Source organism: Pistacia vera, unplaced genomic scaffold, assembly GCF_008641045.1.
Source record: "Pistacia vera cultivar Batoury unplaced genomic scaffold, PisVer_v2 Contig235, whole genome shotgun sequence".
Taxonomy (NCBI): Eukaryota; Viridiplantae; Streptophyta; class Magnoliopsida; order Sapindales; family Anacardiaceae; genus Pistacia; species Pistacia vera.
The window spans coordinates 254230-277268 of NW_022196041.1; the positions used below are offsets into that span (position 1 = coordinate 254230).

General features: G+C 35.5%; 4 protein-coding genes across 4 annotated transcripts; 3 read left to right on the forward strand and 1 right to left on the reverse strand.

Moving 5' to 3' along the window:
• The first annotated feature begins 674 nt into the window (after positions 1-674).
• On the forward strand, positions 675-5607 carry LOC116131603 (beta-galactosidase 16). Its single transcript, XM_031417258.1, has 19 exons — positions 675-1001; positions 1461-1556; positions 1677-1789; positions 1907-1973; positions 2110-2202; positions 2280-2423; positions 2514-2608; positions 2767-2875; positions 2947-3031; positions 3115-3233; positions 3331-3492; positions 3563-3744; positions 3824-3915; positions 4015-4124; positions 4223-4327; positions 4494-4601; positions 4692-4837; positions 4906-5257; positions 5339-5607. The coding sequence occupies exons 1-19, from the start codon at positions 834-836 to the stop codon at positions 5447-5449; spliced, it is 2457 nt and encodes an 818-aa protein (XP_031273118.1). The 5' UTR covers positions 675-833; the 3' UTR covers positions 5450-5607.
• Positions 5608-6469: 862 nt separating this feature from the next.
• On the forward strand, positions 6470-13284 carry LOC116131604 (beta-galactosidase 16-like). Its single transcript, XM_031417259.1, has 19 exons — positions 6470-6722; positions 8305-8400; positions 8487-8599; positions 8737-8803; positions 8888-8980; positions 9066-9209; positions 9288-9382; positions 9510-9615; positions 9700-9784; positions 9876-9994; positions 10089-10250; positions 10359-10540; positions 10640-10731; positions 10990-11099; positions 11209-11301; positions 11578-11685; positions 11907-12052; positions 12271-12619; positions 13019-13284. The coding sequence occupies exons 1-19, from the start codon at positions 6525-6527 to the stop codon at positions 13127-13129; spliced, it is 2469 nt and encodes an 822-aa protein (XP_031273119.1). The 5' UTR covers positions 6470-6524; the 3' UTR covers positions 13130-13284.
• A 114-nt stretch (positions 13285-13398) lies between these two features.
• On the reverse strand, positions 13399-15645 carry LOC116131605 (N-glycosylase/DNA lyase OGG1). The gene is made up of 3 exons (XM_031417260.1): positions 14915-15645; positions 14347-14557; positions 13399-14187 (listed from the first exon to the last, which is right to left on the reverse strand). The coding sequence occupies exons 1-3, from the start codon at positions 15550-15552 to the stop codon at positions 13963-13965; spliced, it is 1074 nt and encodes a 357-aa protein (XP_031273120.1). The 5' UTR covers positions 15553-15645; the 3' UTR covers positions 13399-13962.
• A 1025-nt stretch (positions 15646-16670) lies between these two features.
• Positions 16671-22708, forward strand: LOC116131610 (SWI/SNF complex subunit SWI3C). The gene is made up of 9 exons (XM_031417270.1): positions 16671-16837; positions 17005-17544; positions 18287-18822; positions 19684-20047; positions 20142-20215; positions 20720-20826; positions 21171-21244; positions 21335-21516; positions 21930-22708. The coding sequence occupies exons 1-9, from the start codon at positions 16810-16812 to the stop codon at positions 22401-22403; spliced, it is 2379 nt and encodes a 792-aa protein (XP_031273130.1). The 5' UTR covers positions 16671-16809; the 3' UTR covers positions 22404-22708.
• The last annotated feature ends 331 nt before the right edge of the window (positions 22709-23039 follow it).

The following is a 23039-nucleotide window of genomic DNA, read 5'->3' on the forward strand; positions in this document are numbered from 1 at the left end:
TATATCTCAACTCCTTTTTACTTTTATCAAAAGATTATATCACTTTAAAACTGAAAAGTAAACCAGAGAAAACATTGCTTCTTCTATCTGAGTGTACATACTTTTTCTTCCTTTATTATGATCATTTTAAAAAAATATATATATATTTTTCAGTATTTCATGGCAATGACAATAAGCACAGTGGTCTTGTTAAACTTTCATGCTTATATAAATTTGATCTGCAGAGGCAATGAAACTTGATACTGTATTCATAAGTGTTTAATTGGAAGCATATAAACTTGTCAATTCAGACCATAAATGATTCAATCTGTCAAACTTGGTTACATAATGAATATGAAAATGACCTGGTTCATTTTAGGAAATAAACTTATGACAAGAAAATTACCTTTGACAATTGAGCAATGCATGTAATTGGTTGATTTTCCATCTGACTTTTTTTTTTTTTTTTTTTTTTTGGCCTTTTGTTGACCAAAAATTAATCTACCCAATTTCATGCAATTCAAAGTTGGTCTGCCAGAAACCTCAATCCATTCACCATGAAATATGTTAATTAATAGATTCTCTTCCTTTTTCTTACCTGTACTTTTTTGACAAACGCAATAGATTTGTGATATATTTTTCATCCACTGTCATTTTTCATGTTATATATCTATATATGTTCTTGCTTTTCAATCACTTTGCATACACAGAACGCAGTTGAGTTGAAATTTTCATTAGAGAAAGATTATAAGAGAGAGTGATTGATATCTTCATTTTCCATACTTTGAAGCAGAGAAGCTACAGGTGGTATATTATTATATAGATATAGTTCTGTATATTGAAAGCTTCGGTCAATGAGAGGAATGGTGAAGTTGTGGTTTTTGTTTGCACTGTTGTTTTTGGTAGCAACCGGTTGCTGTTGTGGCAGCGACGTAACGTATGATGGAAGATCTTTGATCATTGATGGACATCATAAGATTCTCTTCTCGGGTTCTATTCACTATCCTCGTAGCACTCCAGAGGTATCTGTACTCTGTTAACTTTAGTTCTGTCCTTTATTAATATCCTTCTTTCATGGTAATATGTGAAATATAATCAATGAAAATGAGAAGAAATGGCGGTGTTAGTGATGATATCATTTGAAAGATTAGTCCTTACCAAACTATTTGACAGAATTTTTCAATAAGCATTTACGCGTACCAATAGTCTTTTACATTTATTCTGTCATTTTCTTACCAAACATTGCCATCTTTTTTCACTTGTTCCTGATTAACACCTCAGATCATGTGTCATATTTGCTTTGTTCTCAAGTACTTGTATTTTGGGTTCTTATTGGTTCATATCAATAAGCTTATGCTAAAAATTGGTCATATTAAGAACCTAGAATAGACAGTTTTGTTTCATTGGTTATTAACTGACTTGCTTTGAAGATTTTACATAGAGAGTAGTACAAATTTAAATAATGTAATGCCTATTTCCAGATGTGGCCATCTTTAATAGCTAAGGCAAAAGAAGGAGGGCTAGATGTGATACAGACTCTTGTTTTTTGGAACCTCCATGAGGCCCAACCAGGCCAGGTAAACACCCTAATATATCGTTCTCTCTATTCATATATGTAAATATACATGAATATTATGTTAAAAAGATCGTATGGAAGAATGCAAAATGTATTTATGCTGGTTCATTTTGAATCGCAGTTTGATTTCAGCGGAAGACGTGATTTAGTGAGGTTCATCAAGGAAGTTCAAGCACAAGGCTTATATGTGTGCCTTAGGATTGGACCTTTTATTGAGGGTGAATGGGGCTATGGGTAAATAGATCCCTTGCTAAAACTCTTTCACAGAAGCATAGTTTAAACCTTTTTATGTAGAAAGCGAAAAAGTTTCTGTGTTTTCAAAGAGCTTGATGGACTATAATGATGGTGCAGGGGTCTTCCATTTTGGTTGCATGATGTTCCAGGCATTGTCTTTAGATCGGATAACGAGCCATTCAAGGTATTGACATTCAATCATCTTCTCAGAAGCATTTGATGGCTCACTGTTATTGTGGTACTACTGATTATCATTTGAACGATTTAGACATCTTTTCGCCGGGATCATTAAGAATATGCTAATTAATTGTTTATGGCAGTTTCATATGCAAAGATATGCAACAATCATAGCAATCATGATGAAAGCAGAGAGGCTATATGCTTCACAAGGAGGGCCAATTATACTATCGCAGGTTTTAGTTCGTCACATAAGCTTGCATTCTGTTATCTGCTACAGAAATTTCATGTTCTAAAAGTTGTGTATGTGCAGATCGAAAATGAATATGGAATGGTAGAACCAGCTTTTCATGAGAAAGGGCCCCCATATGTCCGTTGGGCTGCAAAAATGGCTGTGGATCTTCAAACGGGCGTTCCATGGGTGATGTGTAAGCAAGATGATGCTCCTGACCCTGTGGTTAGTCTCCTTTCGCAAGAATATTACTTTGATAGCTTCAACAAATTGAGTAGTCTCTTTAAATTGCTTACGGACATATTACTTTTGCAGATCAATACATGTAACGGGAGACGGTGTGGAGAAACATTTGTAGGACCTAACTCACCAAATAAGCCAGCAATATGGACAGAGAACTGGACTAGTTTGTATGCTTTCAACACAGGCTTCGTATTTCCATTACTGTTATTATCCTTTTTCCGATTAGCTCTGATGTAATCGTGTAAAAGAGAAGATGGCTCTCTTTCAGATAGCCTCTTGATGTGTAGTGAGAGGAGACTAATGAGATTTTTATGGGTTTGTGAAGCTATCAAGTATATGGTGAAGATGCAAAAATAAGGTCAGCTGAAGACATAGCATTTCATGTTGCGCTTTTCGTTGCCAAAATGAAAGGAAGCTATGTAAATTATTACATGGTATGAAGTGTGATATTCTTTTTTAATGTATCCAAGATTATACATAATTTTCTAGCTTTGTTTTATTGTAGTATCATGGAGGAACAAATTTTGGAAGAACAGCCTCTGCATATGTACTGACAGGTTATTATGATCAAGCTCCTCTAGATGAGTATGGTAAGTGTCATTCATTTTTTTCTCTATTCACATTATAGAATATCTCCAAAACAATCTCAATTTGTCAAACTTGAAGAATGCAGGTCTGATTAGGCAACCAAAGTGGGGTCACCTTAAGGAATTACATGCTGCAATAAAGCTATGCGTAAAGCCTCTAATTTCTGGAGCAAATATCACCATGAATTTGGGAGAAGAACAGCAAGTAAGAACACTGCAAAGGAATCCACAAGTACTTTTTATTTCTTTGTTTTTTAACTTTGAGTAATATACCTGGTGAAATTGATATGTTTTGGTCACAGGCCTATGTCTTCCAAGAAAGTTCAGATTGTGCTGCCTTTCTTGTGAACAAAGACAAAAGACAGAATGTCACTGTCCATTTCCGAAATTCGTCTTATGAATTACCTCCATTGTCAATCAGCATCCTACCAGATTGCAAGACTGTAGCCTTCAACACTGCGAAGGTAATCTATGGTACAAAATTCAAGTGTTTTGATGACGGATTCCATGTTTGAGTCTTCTCATCTTCAACAGGTGAGCACTCAATATGGTACAAGATCAATGGAGCCAAGCCAAAAGTTATACTCAATTGAAAAATGGGAAGAATATAAAGAAGTTATTCCTACTTATGATGACACTTCATTCAGAGCAAATATATTGCTAGAGCATATGAATGCAACCAAGGACGTGTCTGATTATCTTTGGTACAATTTCAGGTAAATCAAAGTGAAGAATTTATGTTGAGAAAACTTGAAACTTGTTTATCTTACTGTATCTGTGTACATTTATCTGCAGATTTAAGCATGAATCCTCCAACGCTCAAACATTACTGAAAGTGACCTCACTTGGACATGTCTTGCTTGCGTTTATAAATGAAGCATTTGTTGGTATAAGCTCTTGCGTTGCCACTCGGCTACTTTTTCAGGTAACAATGATACATGTAATTATGTTTTGATCTTGTCTTTAATATCTGAAATTTTCTTTAGCCTCTGCACATGGAAGTCACTCGAATAGAAGTTTCACTCTGGAGAAAACGGTTCCTCTGTCTAATGGAACAAACGATGTCTCCTTACTTAGTGTAATGGTTGGATTGCCGGTACTTCTCAATACTGATTCCAAGTCCATTTATTCTATTAATGAATTTAAATCTGTGATTTCAATTTGATTGAATCATTTTATTATTGGCAAACAAAGGACTCAGGAGCATATCTTGAGAGCAGGGTTGCTGGATTACGTAGTGTGACCATTCAAGGTGAACAGGAATTCAAAGATTTCAGTAATTATTCATGGGGTTATCAGGTTATATATATTGTCTTCTATTAATTACAGATACTAAATTGTACGACACTAGGTCAATCTAATATGTATTACACTTCATATACAACTTTTCTGCTATCTCAAAGAACAATTGAAAACTGTTGACAGTTTAATTATAAACTAATATTACTGAATTTTTTTTCTAAAGGTTGGCCTGTTAGGTGAGAAACTACAAATTTACACAGATTTTGGATCAAGACAAGTTGAATGGAGGAGGTATGGAAGCTCTATTCATCAACCACTCACATGGTACAAGGTATGGAAACTACTGATTTTGCGAAATTCGGTTTGACATTCAGAGCTATTGATCCATTTTAACCCACATTGGTTTAATGAAAATTTGCAGACACTATTCGATGCACCTCCAGGAAATGAACCTGTTGCATTAAATCTTGTATCCATGGGGAAGGGTGAAGCTTGGGTTAATGGCCAAAGTATTGGACGATATTGGGTTTCTTTCCTTACCCCAAAAGGCGGTCCTTCACAAACATGGTAGTAGAAAATGTGTTTGTTAGTAATTTGCCTTTCAATCTTGTTTGAACTTGTAATTTTTGTCACAGGTATAATGTACCTCGATCCTTCCTCAAACCTACTGGTAATCTATTAGTTTTGCTAGAAGAACAAAATGGTTATCCTCTTGGGATATCGGTAGACACTATATCAGTCTCAAAAGTATGCGGTCAAGTGTCCGATTCGCATCCGCCACCGGTGGTTTCCTGGAGGGGCCAAAACCAAAGTCTAAAGCACCACAAGAAGCACCAGGGTTGGAGGCCTAAAGTTCGGCTTCGTTGCTCTCCAGGAAGGAACATTTCCAAGATTCTATTTGCAAGCTTTGGAAACCCTTATGGTGATTGCGATAGTTACGCCATTGGAAGCTGTCACTCATCTAATTCTAAAGCCATTGTAGATAAGGTGACCTTTCTCCTCCATTTTTGTTTGCCAGAAAATGGAAAAGAAAATGAAATCCTTAATCTGTTCCTTTAATTTTTTCAGGCTTGCCTCGGGAAGAGGAAATGTTCTGTCCCCGTTGAGAGCTGGAAGTTTCATGGGGACCCCTGTCCAGGAATCTATAAAGCTTTGTTGGTTGATGCAGAATGCACGTGAGAAAGAAATAAAAATACTTGCTTTCAGCTTCAGGATTCAACCAGCAATTTGTGTTGGTGGGTATGTACAAGAAAATATTTATTGTCCATTATTTGGTATAAACTTTTCACTTATTAGTTTATACGAATGCTTCAGGATTTGCTTTCTTTGTTCGTTGACTATAATTGACATTAACATAAAAACCAATTCTTTTTTTTGTTTTGTTATTGTTATTCAACATCTGCGTGCCGTACCAAACAGTGATTTTTTATTTTTATACTAAATCATTGTTGTATCTTATCTATTAACTTATTCGAAAATCAATCAAAATCATGTAATTTCTCAACAAAAACGCCACTAAATTTCTAATAAATACTGTGAAAATAAATTAATGCGACCTGTTTTGAACGAACAGAGATATATGAAAACCAAAATAACAATAAACACACAAACCACATATAGTAAACAAAAAGAATAAATGCGTACGATTTTACTTTGATTCACCTAATTAATAAGTTACGTTCAGTTGAGTCAATATTATTACAATGAAAGTAATTTGTCCTATTGTTTATTATCACTAATTACGAGAGAAAAATACTAAAATTTAGTATTATAAAGATTTCTATTCTTAAACCTAAACCCAATAAGAATGAATACTGAAGTAGTCGACAATTCTAACATGTTAAACATTTAGATAATACTAAGTTAAATTAGAATGATTTATCCATTTAGATAATACTGAGGAATTTACAAAAATGATTAATCCAGTGTTACAAAAATGATTGGTTTTGAGCCAAAAGATATACAAATTAATTAAAATGTTGATAATAATGATATATAAATTATGTTAAAATAAATATGATTCCGGATATGGCGTCAGTTGTACATTTATGTGTCCAGCAATTAATGAAAAACACACAACAGTTTTATTTCTCCGTCTCTCTCACTCTGCAATAATAATTACGACTTCCATTAAAGGTACGTAAAACAAAAACCAACTCTTTCTACATTTTCATTTGTTTGCATTATCAGGCTCTGAAAGTTAAAAACATTTTCATCTCTGGCAAGAAAACAGACACAGTGGAGTTGAAGTGGAATGGCGATGGTGCAATTGTTATTGTTGTTGAGTTGGTGCTTTGTATTAATGGTGGCAGTAGCAAATGGCCGCAGCAGCGATGAAGAAGGAAAAGGGAAAGGAGGGAGCGTAACATATGATGGAAGATCGTTAATCATAAATGGCCAACATCAAATTCTTTTCTCCGCCTCCATTCACTATCCTCGCAGTACTCCTCAGGTATATCAATGTTACGCTTCTGCTCTTCTTCTTCTAGCTAGATAGATTCTTTGTTTCCATTTTTCTGTATATTCAGAATATTAATTAAGCTGGCCCGATGAAAATTACTAAGAAATATAGAATCATTCAAATTTCGTTTTCTGGGTAGGTGTAAAATATGTTGTGTTGGGAAGAAATTCTCATGAGTTTGATGCTATCTCTGCTAGCAATTTGTGATCAATTATTAAAAAGAAAAACAAAAGAAAACAATGTTGAACACTGCTATTTTCTCCAAATATTATTTTATATATATATTGGACAATTGAATAATGTTTTGGGTGAGTAGAGACTTAACGTAACGTTATTATATATGAATAAGGTTGTTAGAGTACTACTTGTAGAATATGTTTTTGTTTATCCATGCTTAGAAGGAATTAAATTAATTAGAAGATGAATTCATGAATGTTATATTTTCAACAATCTTTAAAGTTTGAGAGGAAACTAAATGAGTTGAATTAAAATGATTGAAATCACGAGATGAAAAAGAAAAACCACCGCAGAAATATGCCTTGGAAGCTAGGAAGACTTTGTAATTAACACATAGCTGAAAATAATAAATTTCTAGCTTCATTTTTGTTTTTACGTGCTAAACAAATAAGCATATGGAACAAAATATCAAAACAAATTTACGTTAAAGTTGCTTTGCTTCAAAGTTTATCTAAATATGCACTGCCGTTTTTCCTTTTTAAAATCCTAACAAACCCAATCCCTTTGTTAAGAGTTCTCTCTCATTGAAGCTATTTTATTTTGCTTTATGAATTGTACGTTTTGGCTATGATATATATATTACAAAATATAGAACAATCGAACCAATTGATTTCTATGGTGATTATTAGGGGTATGCAAAAGAACCGACGAAACTAGAACTGGCGGGTACTTGAGGTTTCAGTTTCGGTTCCTAATCGGAGCTAGCCCTCAGAGGGTAGGGTTCTGGTTCTAGAAATCAGGAACCGGCTGGTTTCGATTCTGATTCCACCTCTGCAGGAATCGAAAATCGAAAACCAAAACAGGAACCAGAACCGAAACCGAGATCCAGGAATCCAAGTAGGAACCAGGACTGAATTATAATTTTTGTAAATTATTAGGTGTGTACTTGTAATTTTTAAAGGGTTTATATGTTATTTTTTAAAAAGTAGGGATAATTGAAATCAACCCGAGTACCTAGAAACGGAACCTATGTTTTAGGTTCCAATTCCTGGCTTCTAGGAATCTAAACTGGCCGATTCCGATTTCGATTCCAAATCCAAGGAACCGACTAGTTCCGATTTCTTTGAATTTGGGCAGGTACCCAGGCCACTCATCCTAGACTAATTATCAGTTATTTTAGTAACTAGAGATACAAAAGTTGGTTGATTTAATTGAACGTTGCACTATTAATAGATTGATAAAATGAAGATAATCTCTCTCCGTTCTTTTTATTTTGTTATTTCATTTTTATTTTTTCCATTACTCTCATAAATTATGTTATAATTGCATTACATCTACTTCCAAAAGGAATGCCATCACTAAAAACTGTTTATTCTAAATGGCATTCTAACGACAGATGTGGCCATCTCTGATAGCCAAAGCCAAAGAAGGAGGAGTAGACGTTATACAAACCTATGTATTTTGGAACCTCCATGAACCCCAACAAGGCCAGGTAACACGTGTATATATATATATACACTTCTCAAACACACATTTATTCTGCTTACTAATTTTCTTTGTATTATTAATTAATGGCAGTATAAATTCAGTGAAAGACGGGATATTGTAAGGTTCATCAAAGAAATCCAATCCCAGGGTCTATATGTTTGCTTAAGAATTGGTCCCTTCATTGAGGGCGAGTGGACTTACGGGTAAAGCACCTCTGACTACCAGCTCGTCGCAATTTATGCGTTGACTGTAACCATTTACACGAAAAATTGAACGGATTGTGTAGAGTCAATTTCAAAGTAAAGTACAAATGTTGATATATTAGAGCTTTAATTTGTAGGGGATTACCATTTTGGTTGCATGATGTTCCCGGCATTGTCTTCAGATCAGACAATGAGCCATTCAAGGTAAGAAAAAACGCTACTTTAAATAATTATTCTCAATATTCTATCTCCATTGACCTCAAATTACTTTCGCTTTGTTAATGGCAGAATCACATGCAAAGATTTGTGACAAAGATCGTAAGCTTGATGAAATCAGAGAATTTGTTTGCTTCACAGGGAGGACCAATTATACTCTCACAGGTTTAGTTAATCTACAGCAATAACTTGCAATATTTTTTAAATGCCAGTTTCATGAGCTAGCTTAAAGGTGTATTTATGCATGTAGATTGAGAATGAATACGGCACAGTTGAACCAGCTTACCATGCGAAAGGACCACGGTATGTTCGTTGGGCTGCAAAGATGGCGGTAGAGCTTCAAACCGGCACGCCCTGGGTGATGTGTAAGCAAGATGATGCTCCTGACCCAGTGGTTAGTCTCTTGTTATTGCTGCTATTCTTTACGGTGATGTATTTTTTGTTTGATGCATTACAATCTTGGAATTCACAGATCAATGCATGTAATGGAATGAGGTGTGGAGAAACATGGAAAGGACCCAATTCACCCGATAAACCAGCAATTTGGACGGAGAACTGGACAAGTTTGTATGTCAATTTTTACAGTGCCATTTTGGCCTTATTTTAAGCATTGTGCAGTAGAATTAATGTTTCTATTAACCTATTTCCTTTGCGTATAAAAGATAAAGATAAAACGACTTCATTTTATTTGAAGCTACCAAGTATATGGCACAGAACCATACCTGAGATCAGCCAAAGATATTGCATTTCATGTTGCACTTTTCGTTGCCAAGAACGGAAGCTATGTGAACTATTACATGGTATACTAATCTAATCTCTACATTGATTCATACATTTCTCTTTTCTTACAAAATTTTTATATAGCGATTCAATTTCATTTACAGTATCATGGAGGAACTAATTTTGGAAGAACAGCATCTTCATTTATGCTGACAAGTTACTATGATCAAGCTCCTCTTGATGAGTATGGTGTGTTTCTTTAAAATTTAATCTTATCTCTTAATTAAATGTACACAAACATTTTAATATGAAATTAAATATTTTTGGTTGATGACTTCAGGATTGATCAGGGAACCAAAATGGGGTCATCTTAAGGAATTACACGCTGCAATAAAGCTATGCTCCAAACCTTTACTTACAGGAGGATATGAAACCTTTCCTTTGGGTCAACTACAAGAAGTAAGAACATTGAATAAGAACTCCCTGGACTATATATCATCACTTAATTTCTAAGACTAATCCATGACTTTATGAGCTGGGTCTTTATTTCTAGGCCTATGTCTTCAAAGGAAATGCAGGAGAATGTGCTGCATTTCTAGTAAATAATGACGACAGAAAAAGTAGCACAGTGTTTCAGAACTCCTCGTATGAACTGCCTCCGAAATCAATAAGCATCCTACCAGATTGCAAGACTGTAGCCTTCAATACAGCTAAGGTAAGGATCAAGTCTCCATTGCTCATATTCTGGCACTATTATCATTTTCATATGCCTAACTTTACTGCATTCAAATTCAACAATAATGGATACAACCTATCTCAACAGGTAAGCACACAAATCAATACAAGATCAATGACAATTAGACATAAGTTACATTCAAAGGAAACATGGGAAGAGTACACAGAAACCATCCCCAACTTTGACAATACCTCGTTAAGAGCAAAAACATTGTTAGAACATATGAACACAACAAAGGATACATCTGATTATCTTTGGTACACTTTCAGGTAATCACAGTTGAAGTAGTTCATATTAACAAAGTGAAGGAATTCGACTGAAATGATATCATCTACTCATAATGTTTGCAATATCTTGTGTAATTGCAGGTTTCAGCATAATTCATCTGATGCTCAATCTATATTAAGTGTGCAATCCCATGGCCATGTTTTGCATGCTTTTGTCAATGGAGAATTCACCAGTAAACTCCTTACCCTTGTAGCCATAAACATTTTTCTTCTGGAATTATTTAAGTGAATTTTAAATCTGGTTGCTTGATTTAAAACTGCATATCATATTTTTTATTCATCTTCCAACAGATTTCTTCAGAAAGTTGACATGGAAAATGTACAGATATAACATAAGCTCTTCTTAAAATTCTGGAAAAGAAATTCTCTTTAGAAGCAAAATTCTCAAATCTTACATATCAAAATGCTGGGTTCACTTTGTTGCTTATTAGGATCTGCACATGGAAGTCGTGACAATCCGAGTTTCACCCTGGAGAATACAGTTAATTTGAATGATGGAATGAATGATATTGCTTTACTGAGTGTAACAGTGGGATTGCCGGTACTTTCTCTATCAATTCTCTTTTCTTCTCCAACGATTTTATTGTATTATAATGAGGCTAACAACTCTGCCCAAGAATCATCAAAGTGATTTAAAATGTTATCTAAAGGATTCAGGAGCATATCTTCAGCGTAAGGTGGCTGGGTTGCGGAGTGTGAGAGTTCAGGACAAATATTTCACCAACTACGACTGGGGATATCAGGTACAGCCCTATAGCCACCAAATGCTAATTTCTTAAGCTGAAGGTTATGTACTCATTTCTTAATAGTTTCACCCTAGCTTTTTTTAGCCCCATCAAATTCATTCAGTAATCATCACAGAATCATAATTCTGTGCACGGCTTCAATAATAAGACTATTCATGTTTGGCCAGAACTTAACAAATATGCAGCAATCTTTTAAGGTCTTCCATGACTTTGAAGACAATGAAATTTTATGGTATCTTCTACTTATATTGCATTTTTGCTTTTTTGATGAAGGTCGGGCTAATAGGAGAGAAGTTACAAATTTATAAGAAACATGGATCGAGTAATGTTCAATGGCGTAGGTTCAGAAACTCTATTCCTCGTCAACTCACATGGTATAAGGTATCAAAACTGGTTTTGCTGATACTCAGTTCAGTTGATGCCTTGTGTCAATTGTACTAAAAGCGAAGATCCAATTTGCAATTGAAGACCATATCAAAGCACATGGATGGTCCATTTTTTTTTTTTTAATCCTCTTTGCATCTTCCAATATTTGTATAAGAAATTTGAAGTGAATACAAATGCAGTTTACACTAACCTTTTGTTTTGATGCTGATTGGCAGACTGTATTCGATACACCAGCAGGAGACGATCCGATTGCATTAAATCTTAATTCCATGGGAAAGGGTGAAGCTTGGGTTAATGGCGAAAGCATAGGTAGATATTGGGTCTCACTCAAAACCCCTAAAGGGAATCCTTCACAGACATGGTATGCATTACATAAAATGATTTAAGCGCAGTCTAAATGCATACAATGATTTAAGCGCAGTCTATGCTATAACTTGTGCAATCTGAATACTTCATGCAATAATACATAACATTTCTAGTTACAGTAAGGCAGCTAGTACCTTGTCTTACACAATAAATTTTCCAATAATACGAAATTCAGGACTCTTAACTATGTGTTATCGCCAACACTATTTGCAGGTACCATGTACCCAGATCTTTCCTCGAAAACACCAAAAACCAACTTGTTCTGTTAGAGGAAGAAACCGGTAATCCTCTTGAAATTACCATAGCCACTATTGCAATCACAAAAGTGTATGGGCATGTGAACAACTCACATCTGCCCCGGGTGAGTTCCTGGGTAAGACAAAGCCAGAGAGGAGACACAAATATAAAGAAGCAACAAAGGCCTGAAGTTCAGCTTAATTGTCCACAGGGAAGGAACATTTCCAAGATCTTATTCGCAAGCTTTGGAACCCCAAAGGGTGATTATAAAAGTTATGCCATGGGGAGCTGTCACTCATCTAGCTCAAGAGCCATTGTAGAAAAGGTAACTTTCTTTTTTGTTTAACAATGACTATGATAATACTTTTCATTTAGAAGCATTGCTTCTTCCATTTGGATGCAAGAATACTAGCGAAAATGAGAGGAAGGAAAGTTAAAAGTGAACCTTTAATAAACGGGAATCAAATCCTAGTCGTTAAATTCCTTCTTATCTCATTCAAGGCGAAATTGTCAGTTATAGTTATATTTTCCCAGCTCAAAACTTACTTGACGCATGAACACTTTTCTACTTATACATGTCCCATGCCTGCATAACTCAAGAATATGTTTTTCATGCATTTAAACTGAAGTTATTGTGAAAACTTAACTACATAATGTGTTTTTTTTTTTCTCATGATGACTGGCATTTTTATTTTATTTTATTTTATTTTATGTGACCTGTCAGGCTTGTATAGGGAAGGGGAGATGTTCTGTTCCCTATTCAAATCAATATTTTGGAGGAGACCCATGTCCAGGCATCCCTAAAGCTCTCTTGGTTGATGCACAATGCACATAGTAATAAGTCTACACTAGTTATATGCAAGATGAATGAGCATTTAAATTTACCTGTAACTTCTGATTCATAAATGTAAATGCGTTATGAATTAATATTGAGATGCATCAACATTGATTATAATGATAATGTAGATTAAGAATTTGTTGGATTGCATAAATAAGCACTTAATTTCAATTATTTTAATTACTAGTTGAGTGTTGAGCCAGAACCTTTCATGATGAAAAAAAGCAAACAGTTGTTATATACCTAAATATCAATAAACCAGGATTTCTCACACAATGAAATGGCCAAATTTTGAAATATGGATCTAATAAATATAAATAATTTAATAAAATGAGTAAAAGCAAATGATCCTCGACTGTGATACAAAAGGTTCAATAGTCCATCACTAGATGTGCATTCCTACTCAGGCAAGAATATGATTTCTATTATCAGAAGGAGAAAAAAGCCAGTTACAATTACATGGAAAAACATTACATTTAAATTTTTAATGAAAAAATTGAGTGTATTCTTAAAACAATCTCTGTTCTAGATTAAAAGAATCGAGCCTATATAGTTGTAAAAGCAGAAGGTAATAAGAAAAGTGATACTTCGCAGAAATACTAGAGCGCACATGAACCAAACCAAAGATACCTGGAAGGCTTGTACACATCTTCAAAGCAACGCAGAAGAACCATGCACTTTGGTACACCCCCCGCGATCATCAGTGTAAATCCCACCAATCTTGAAGAACCATAACAACTATGGATCTTGGACGGGAATGAAACTCGAATATTGGGTTTCCAGAAATAAGGTTTCAATAATGTTAATTATAGCTTTAGCTTTAGCTACCATCATGCTTCTCTACTCTTTCTCTTAGCAGAGTTTTTCTCTTTGATTGTACAAGAATTTGATGGTAGGATGGCTTTCTGTGAAGGTAGTTCAGCAATGAAAAGTAGAGTTTGAGCCCACCCTGCATATTCCCCATATTTGCTCACAAATGCCTCTGCCACACGGCTACATAGCTTAGGTGTCAGGCGGGCACCTGCAAGTTCAGGGAGGAGGTATCTTGTAGCAATCTAGCTCAACCCCACCATTGAAAATATAAATTAGATACAAGCAGGACAGATTATTCTTGCACGACATCACCTTAGGTTTAATAAGAATCACCATCTCAACAATAACATAAAATATATATATGACCAAGATGTTGAACTTGTAGAGGTTGTAGAGCATACCTTCCAAACATGAGTATCAACAGGAATAGCGTGATGTTGATCAAGAGAGAAGAGAGCTATGCATGCTGCCACCTTGGGACCAACTCCAGGCAAAGTACAGAGAGCATCAATTGCCTCTTGAAGTTCCAATTTACGAAGAGACATAAGCCACTCTGCACCTCCCCCTGGTTTGGATTGCAATGCATCAACTGTACCAGTTATGTATTTGGCCCTGCCCACACACCATCATCAACAAAACATTTTCGTCACTATTGTGCTTATGCCAGTCAAAAACTCCAAGTCAACAACAGGTTTTACGAAAACATGTTTGATTGAAATGCATTCAAAAACAGATTTCGAATACTGTCCTAAAATAACATAAAATTCGTTTTCTGCGTTCTTATTTTCTTTTAACTCATGAAAACAATTTTTATCTAATACTTTTCCGGAAAAAAAAAATTATCGAGATAAAACTTAGAATTTTATTTTATTTTTATTTTTGAAATATTTTAGAATTGCCATAGTATAATCTAAAGGAGAACTAGCAACAAGGCAAATAAAGAAGCTTATAAGAAAATGGAGAGTTAACCTGTAACCAAAACCAGCCTTTCTAAGCTCAACCTCGGTAACCATGGCTAATCTTTCCAAAGATGGAAATTCATGGAACTCAAAACCCTCAACTTCACCCAAATAAGTCCCTAAACCCGACACAAAATCCACCATTTTCGTAATCCTCCCAATATTATTATTAGATGAACACAGAAACTGAACCAAACACTCAACCGGATCCTGCCTCAAAACTCGGGCACCCGCGAAGTACTTCGCCAGCTCAGCAAAACGAGAATCGGATGACGAAAAAGTTCCCCAAAGCTCGGCGAGTGAAATACGCACGTTGAGAAAATCGAGGAGAACTGATTTGGCGGCTGAATCGGATGGGGAGTGGTGGATGTGGTAATAAACGCCGCCGTCTTGGTGGTGCTTGAGGGAGATGAGGTGGGGCCCGAGAGTTCCCGTGTATTGAAGAGGAGCTGTTTGTTTCCAACGGAAGGTTTGGCCTGTGGGGAACGTGAGGGGTAAGGAGAGCTCCGACTGACTAAGATTGAGTGGTGCCCATTTGGTAGGTTTTAAACGGTGGAGGGTTTGTGGATTCGGTGGAGTTGACGGTGGAAGTGGTGTGAGTTTCGGCCTCTTACTCATTTTAGAGAGAGGATTGTTCAATGAGTACATGAATCGGTACTTCTGGTAACGGGTCAGTCGGGTCTCCCTCTGACAGAGAGAGGGATAAGACTTGAGCTAATTCAGCTTACTTTATTTATTTTCAGAGTGTATTTCAGGTAAATTAAAAATGGTCAGTTGACACTTTTAACTTATAACAATAATTTTTGTTTGTATTAAGTAAATAATTTATATATAGTTGAAAACTTTTAAATTTAAATATCAACAAAAATTTGATCATGTGAATAGAAGTTTTATTATGTTCAATATATTGAAATAAATGAAGTATATGTAGTTCACAAAGAATATTTGAAGAATCAAATTGGGTTAATCTAAAGTTTGTAGTGTAATGTAAAACTAGATTTAAAACAAAATCTAAAAGCTATGCAAACATATTAGTATTCAAATATAATGTATTAATTTCTTGCACATTAACATGAGTTTTTTTTTTTTTACATTTAAATTGTTTCATCAAATTTTCAGATAATGAGAATAAAAAGAGGTGACCACTAGAAGGTTTATTTGGTCGATAATTCCAGGGTTTTAAGAGATTAGTTTAGTTATGATAAATTTGTTCAGACATCTTCAATAAAAAATAATAATAATATTAATAATAAAATAAAATAAACAACATATGTACTTTTGCTACATAAGTAAACCCACCAAATTAAGTGCACATTTGAAATTACCATATTTTAAAAACCATTGAAAAAAATACATTTATTAAATTTATATATATTGATTGATTAGAAATCTTATAACGAATTTAACATTAAAATCGAGATTCAATTAATTAAATAATCTACAAACATTCATGAAAAGATTATACCTTACTAAATATTTTATCATTAATACGACAAAATTAAAATTAAAATATTTACTTTTGATTTTCAACTTTCAAGGAATATTATTTTCCCAAATAATAAAAACCTATACTAAAAACAAGCTATTCAATGCACGTATAATAATACACACCCCACAAAATAAACACAAAAATCCTCCACAACACGACCCCTCTCACGCGTGGACCTCACTCTGCCTCTCCAATATCCCTTTCCTCACCCATAAATAAAAAAAAAAAAAAAAAAAAAAAAACCAAAATAATATTTTCTCACACACAAGCAAAACAGACAAACATCACAACACAACAGAAAGCTAAAGCAGAAGAGAGCGAGGAAGCCAAGCAAGCGAGCCCTATTCTCTCTCTCTCTCTCTCGATTTGATCTTTTTCCCACCAATCACAGACCCCACATTACACAATTTCTCTCAATGCCAGCTTCACCTTCCTTTCATTCAGGTAATATTTATAACAATATTAATCCTAATTTATATCCCTAATTATTCCTAAATCTTTCCCTCTTCACTCCCACTCTTTCTCAATTTTACATTTTAACTTATTATTATTATTTTTTAATTTTTAATTTTTAATTCAAATTCGATTTTTCATTTTTAAATTCGTTCCAGATAGTCGAAAATGGAAGAGGCGAAAGCGGGAGCCACGAAAACCCAAGCACGAAGACGACGACGTAGAGGACGAAGACGAAGAACAAGACAACAACAACGAAACGGACCATCACAATAATAATCATAACGGTAATATGGACAACGGAGATGACTTACAACACGCCGCGACGGCGCCAGATCCGGCGGGGAACGAGAACGAGGTCTTGATCGACGGTGGTACGCGCATCTGCGAGTTTCCTCCTGTGGTTCGGCAAGCGGTGAACCGGCCGCACGCGTCTGTGATGAACGTTGTGGCGATTGAGAGGGCGAATTTGGTCGGGGACAGTAGTGGTAGGAGTTCGGTGATGGTGTTGGAGAATATTTCGTACGGGCAGCTGCAGGCTTTGTCGACTGTGCCTGCCGATTGCGCGGCGTTGGATCCGGAGAGGGGTGATGGCGGGAATACGGCGTCGTGTGTGATTACTCCTCCGCAAATTATGGAAGGAAAGGGGGTTGTAAAGAGGTTTGGAAGTAGAGTTCACGTTGTTCCTATGCATTCAGGTTCTATTCTATCTCTATACCTTTAAACGCCTCTAAAGGTTACCATTGTTTTTGTAGGAAAGTAACTATTTTGACGTGAAAAGTTCTTTTGTTTAATGTTGACGCATAAACAGAGATAAATTTTCTGACCCCAAAAGCTTTTCATAGTGGAAAGTTGAAGGTAAAAAATTGGAGTGTTTAAGAAGTACGAGCGTAATTAGGGCATTCAATTAATTGTTTTTAGGATGGAACTAGTTGTGTCTGTTTCTCCATTAATGCTAACTGAATTATCAAAGTTTAGTTCGCTGTAATGAGTAATGGCAAATCGCTGAATTTTAACTGCAAAATTTAGCTAGTTGTATGTATTCCTATCATGGCCAAGATGGAGATATTTTTCAGCTGAAGAAAGTGGTTGGAAGTTGTATTTTGGATCATGTTAACCTTTATATTTCTTAAAGAGAGTTTATTGGAGAGCCTTTGTCTTTTTCACATCCAGCTATGACTTCAATTTGAAGTCCAATTTTTCAATTTTCAGGTCAAAGAATCCAATTGCGGAACAAAGTTAAGCATTTAAAAATTTTATTTGCTGTTTAGATCACTTGATGTAAGGTCAGACTTTAGCCTTGCGCAAATTGTTGTCATTTGACTGGCACCAAAATGTACCGCTAGCACATTCTTTTTTTGGATATGCACATGTATTTGTTTTTAAGTGGATTTGTGATTAGTATTATATTTGACTGTTTGTGGGTCCTCCCATGGGCAGATTGGTTCTCACCAGCCACAGTACATCGACTGGAGAGACAAGTGGTGCCACATTTTTTCTCTGGAAAATCACCAGAACATACACCAGAGAAATACATGGAATGTAGGAACTATATTGTTGCCAAGTACATGGATAATCCAGAGAAGAGGCTTGCAGTTTCTGATTGCCAGGATTTGGTAGTAGGTGTTAACAATGAAGATCTAAATCGAATTTTTCGGTTCCTTAATCACTGGGGGATCATTAATTACTGTGCTGCTGCACCAAGTCCAGAGCCTTGGAATAGTGGGTCCTATTTGAGGGAGGATTCTAATGGTGAGGTACATGTGCCGTCAGCCGCTTTAAAGTCCATTGATAGTTTGATCAAATTTGACAAGCCCATGTGTAGACTCAAGGCAGCTGAAGTATATTCATCATCATCATGTCATGATGATGATTTCTTGGACTTGGACAACAGAATTCGAGAGCGTTTGTCTGAAAATAATTGCAATTATTGTTCTCAGCCAATTCCAGTTGTGTATTATCAGTCACAGAAGGAGGTAGACTACATGCTCTGTCTGCCCTATGGTGTTGTCTATTTCTGTTTGCTTGTCATTAGTATTTTGTTATCCACATGTGGATGATACTTTGTTCTAAACGAGTGAAACTATTGAAAACTATCTTAATTGCAGACATATTTTACTCCAAAATTTTGCAATCATTCATGGAGGTAGTTAAAACTAAGCTTTCTTACAAAGCATGGCTTAACATTTATTATATATTTTTGTTAAATGGTGTGGGTCTCACTCTACCCTTTTTGCAGAGTGATTTAGAAAACAGTGGTTTGGGCTTAAGAGTTGTCATCTTACTTCTATGACTCTACAGTTTTAATCTCATATGATAGGTGTTCTGGAATTTCTTGAATGTTACTAGCATATTGTTAAGGGAGCTTGTTTGTGGGAACAGTATACTGGGGACTGTTTTGCCTTTAGTACTTAAGTAACTTTTCCTGAAATGTTATCACCAGAATGTCTTGGTACTGTCATGAACAGCGAGATATCTTTATATCATGTACTTTAGAGGTCTTTGTAACAATGCAGATCTATTGCTGGTGAAATTAGTCGTGGTTAGTAAAATGATTGAGTTACATTATGTGTGATTAAATTGGCGGACGAAAATGTTATAAAGTAGTAGTATTTTCATTCCTAAATACTTTCCTTCACTCGCTGTGGCTTGTCTATGGCTGGTGTAACTTAATTATGGTTAAAGTAGTTTAAGAACATATACAATTACTTAAGAAGGCTGAGTTAAATAGCTTTTTTTTGTTAAAGAATCCTTTGAAAAAATTGTTTTAACGTAAATTCTGATGTTAATTACTACTTTTGGTTCCACTTTTTGCTGATCAGCATTGCGTTTAACAGGTTGATGTACTTCTATGCTCTGATTGTTTCCACGAAGGGAGATTTGTTATTGGTCATTCAAGCCTAGATTTTATTAGGGTGGATCCTACAAAAGATTATGGTGATCTAGATGGAGAAACTTGGAGCGATCAAGAAACATTTTTGCTGCTTGAGGGTATAGAAATCTACAATGATAATTGGAATGAAATTGCAGAGCACGTTGGTACCAAGTCAAAAGCACAATGCATCCTCCATTTTGTCCGTCTACCCATGGAGGATGGCCTACTAGAAAGTATTGAGGTTCCCAACTTGTCCAAGCCATCTGATTCATCAAGTAGAGATGATACTGGAAGATTACATTCAACTTTAAATGGTGATCTACCAGGTATTCTCAGATTATTACGATCTCTATCCTTTCAAATGATCGTGATAATGATGTTTATGTAACACAATTTCTGCGTTTCTCTCTATTTTCTTAGGATCATGCCTTCAAGAAGTTGATTTGGAAAGTCGGCTTCCGTTTGCAAATTCCGGGAATCCAGTTATGGCCTTGGTAGGTGACCATAGACATTTTGACCTTTGATGTTTAGATTTTTAGATGATTTTGGGCATCTTCCAAGTTAATGTAACATTGAGTGTAAGATCATTTATTGCATTTTAATCTTGATCTGTGGTTCCAAAATGGTTATAGGAAATGCTAAAGAGTGGTAAATTGTAATCTTACCACACCAAAAACTTAAAGGTTTGTTACTTTTGAATAGAGGTTTAAAGTTATGATCTTATGCGATTGTGAGATTTTGCACATTGAAAGAAATTGATTATTATAGGAGATTTAACAGATATCGTATTTTCTGCTTATACAGAAGCTTTATATGCATTAAATAGATGATAAAACTTAACCAAACAAATTATACTGTCTATTCTGTTTTGGTTTTTCTCTTCAACTATATGAACCTTGAGAATTTCTTTTTCATGATGGATTTTCAAGATAAACGGGGGCCTGTTTTCGTATGTTTGCTTGCTTGAGTTTTGTGGATCTAATTCAGTAAATTTCTAGGTTGCTTTTTTGGCCTCTGCTGTTGGACCCAGAGTTGCTGCAGCTTGTGCTCATGCAGCCTTGGCAACACTGTCCGAACAGATGGAAGGATCGGGACATGGTAACAGGTTAGTGAATCTTCTTTCATTTTTGCCATTACAATTTTAAAAGTCTCCTTCATTTTTGCTATTCAAAAGGATTTGCAGGAAATTTTTGCATAGGATTCTTAGGGTTTAAAGCCAACCTAATTTATTAAAAGTCTTTAGTGACTGGCAATGTCATAATTTCTCTATATAATGAGCAAACCATTACTTCTGCTCCACTGGTAAGAGTAATGTGAAGATCAGAGAAAACTTTCCTTGTTTTGACTGGTTGGAAATTTTACACCTTTTTCATTGAAATTTTGGTATGTATACTGCATCAGTTTGTTAATTCTGGACACAGATATAAGTATTCCTTTTCACCCGTGTAGAATGAACGCAGAAAGTGTACGTACTAGGGAAGTTGGTTTTCATGGAGATATTGCAAATTCAATTCAGCAAAAAGGTATGGGAACATTTAGTTTCCCCTGGGTCTCATATTTCTTCCTTTCTCTGTCTTTCAATTATTTTTGATTATTTATGGGTTAAATTTCAGAAGAGAACTCGGCCCATGGTTCGTGGGGTCAAAATGGGGTGGAGGTTTCTCCATTACCTGCAGATAAAGTTAAAGTGGCTGCCAAAGCTGGTCTTTCTGCGGCAGCAACAAAGGCGAAACTATTTGCAGATCATGAAGAGCGAGAAATTCAGAGGCTTTCTGCTAATATAATAAATCATCAGGTATAATTTTTTTTCTGATTCTTGTGGTCTTGGTACTTTTCTGGAAATTTTGTTCACCTCCATCCTATTTTAGAAGTAACAGAGACATCCCTTAAAAGATAGGTTTTGATAAATTTAATGAAATTTCATTAGAGGTCTTTCACAATTTTGGGTGATGATCTTAATGACTCCTAATTTTTAAAGAGTTTTATGATGAATCTTGAAACCAATAGTGTTTGCTTGTACCTTAACCTAACTTGAGGTAGGTGCATAAAATTTTTCATATTTTTTCAAATTAATTGTCTTATCTAATTTCTATGATATCTCTCATGTAGTGCATATGCGTGTCTATATTGTTGTATTTCTGTGCATTTATGTCCTTTGGAATCTGAGCTTTCTGTGACCATTTTACTAAAATATATTTATGTTCACAGCTGAAGAGACTGGAGCTGAAGTTGAAACAGTTTGCAGAAGTGGAAACCTTGCTAATGAGAGAGTGTGAACAAGTTGAGAAGACAAGGCAGAGGTTTGCTGCAGATCGGGCCCGTGTTGTATCAGCTCGGTTTGGTACTGCTGGAGTCCCTTCACAAGTGAATTTGCCAAGCGCTGCTCCTTCCATGGTTAACAACAACATGGGTAACAATCGACAACAAGTAATGTCAGCCTCATCTTCGCAGCCAAGTATTCCAGGTTATGGCAGCAGCCCCAGCCAACCAGTCCATCCCCACATGCAGTTTAGGCCGCAGCAGTCTATGTTTCCAATGGGACAGAGGATGCCTATAACATCTTTACAAGCATCATCTTCATCACCTTCAAATGTGATGTTCAACACCCCAGGTAACGCCCAGCCTGCTATGAATCATCCGATGCTGAGGTCTGTATCAGGTACTAGTTCAGGCCTTGGTTGATATATAGACTACTTAATGTATACTTGGAGTCATGTCCTATCCTTCAATTGTATTTGGTGGTTGGTTTCTTACTCCTGCGCTGCCATGGGAAGAAGAGATAAGACCTGAGAGATTCACCTTTGAAAATGTTTACTTCGATCAGTACAGAAATTTCTATGGGCAGTTTGTAGGGTCTTGTAACACCACACGATTAATTGGTGTTTGGATCTGATCTTGAATTATTGCAATTGAAAAATGAAAAGTTAATTTTGTAAAATGGATGGATTATATTAGTGTAGAATGTGAAATAAATTATGGCCTTCGATGTGGTTTAACTTCTACTTTAGTCTTTGATAAAATCTCATAATGAGACGGTTAGAGTGATTTCTTTCCCTTCCCAAATGAGCACGTCAACGGTGATTCTCGACCAATTTATCCATTATTATATTATTATTTATTTTGGCTGCTACTTGGTCTTCCCTTGTCCTCAGATATTTCAACGTATTTGTTAAACCAGCAGTTCTCACGGAGTGCAGGAGCAGTAGCATTTCCAGAAAGCTTGGAGATTGCTGCACCCAGAAGACATTTTACCTTTGATGTTTAGATTTTAGATGATTCTGGGTATCTTCCAAGTTGTAACATTGAGTGTAAGATCAT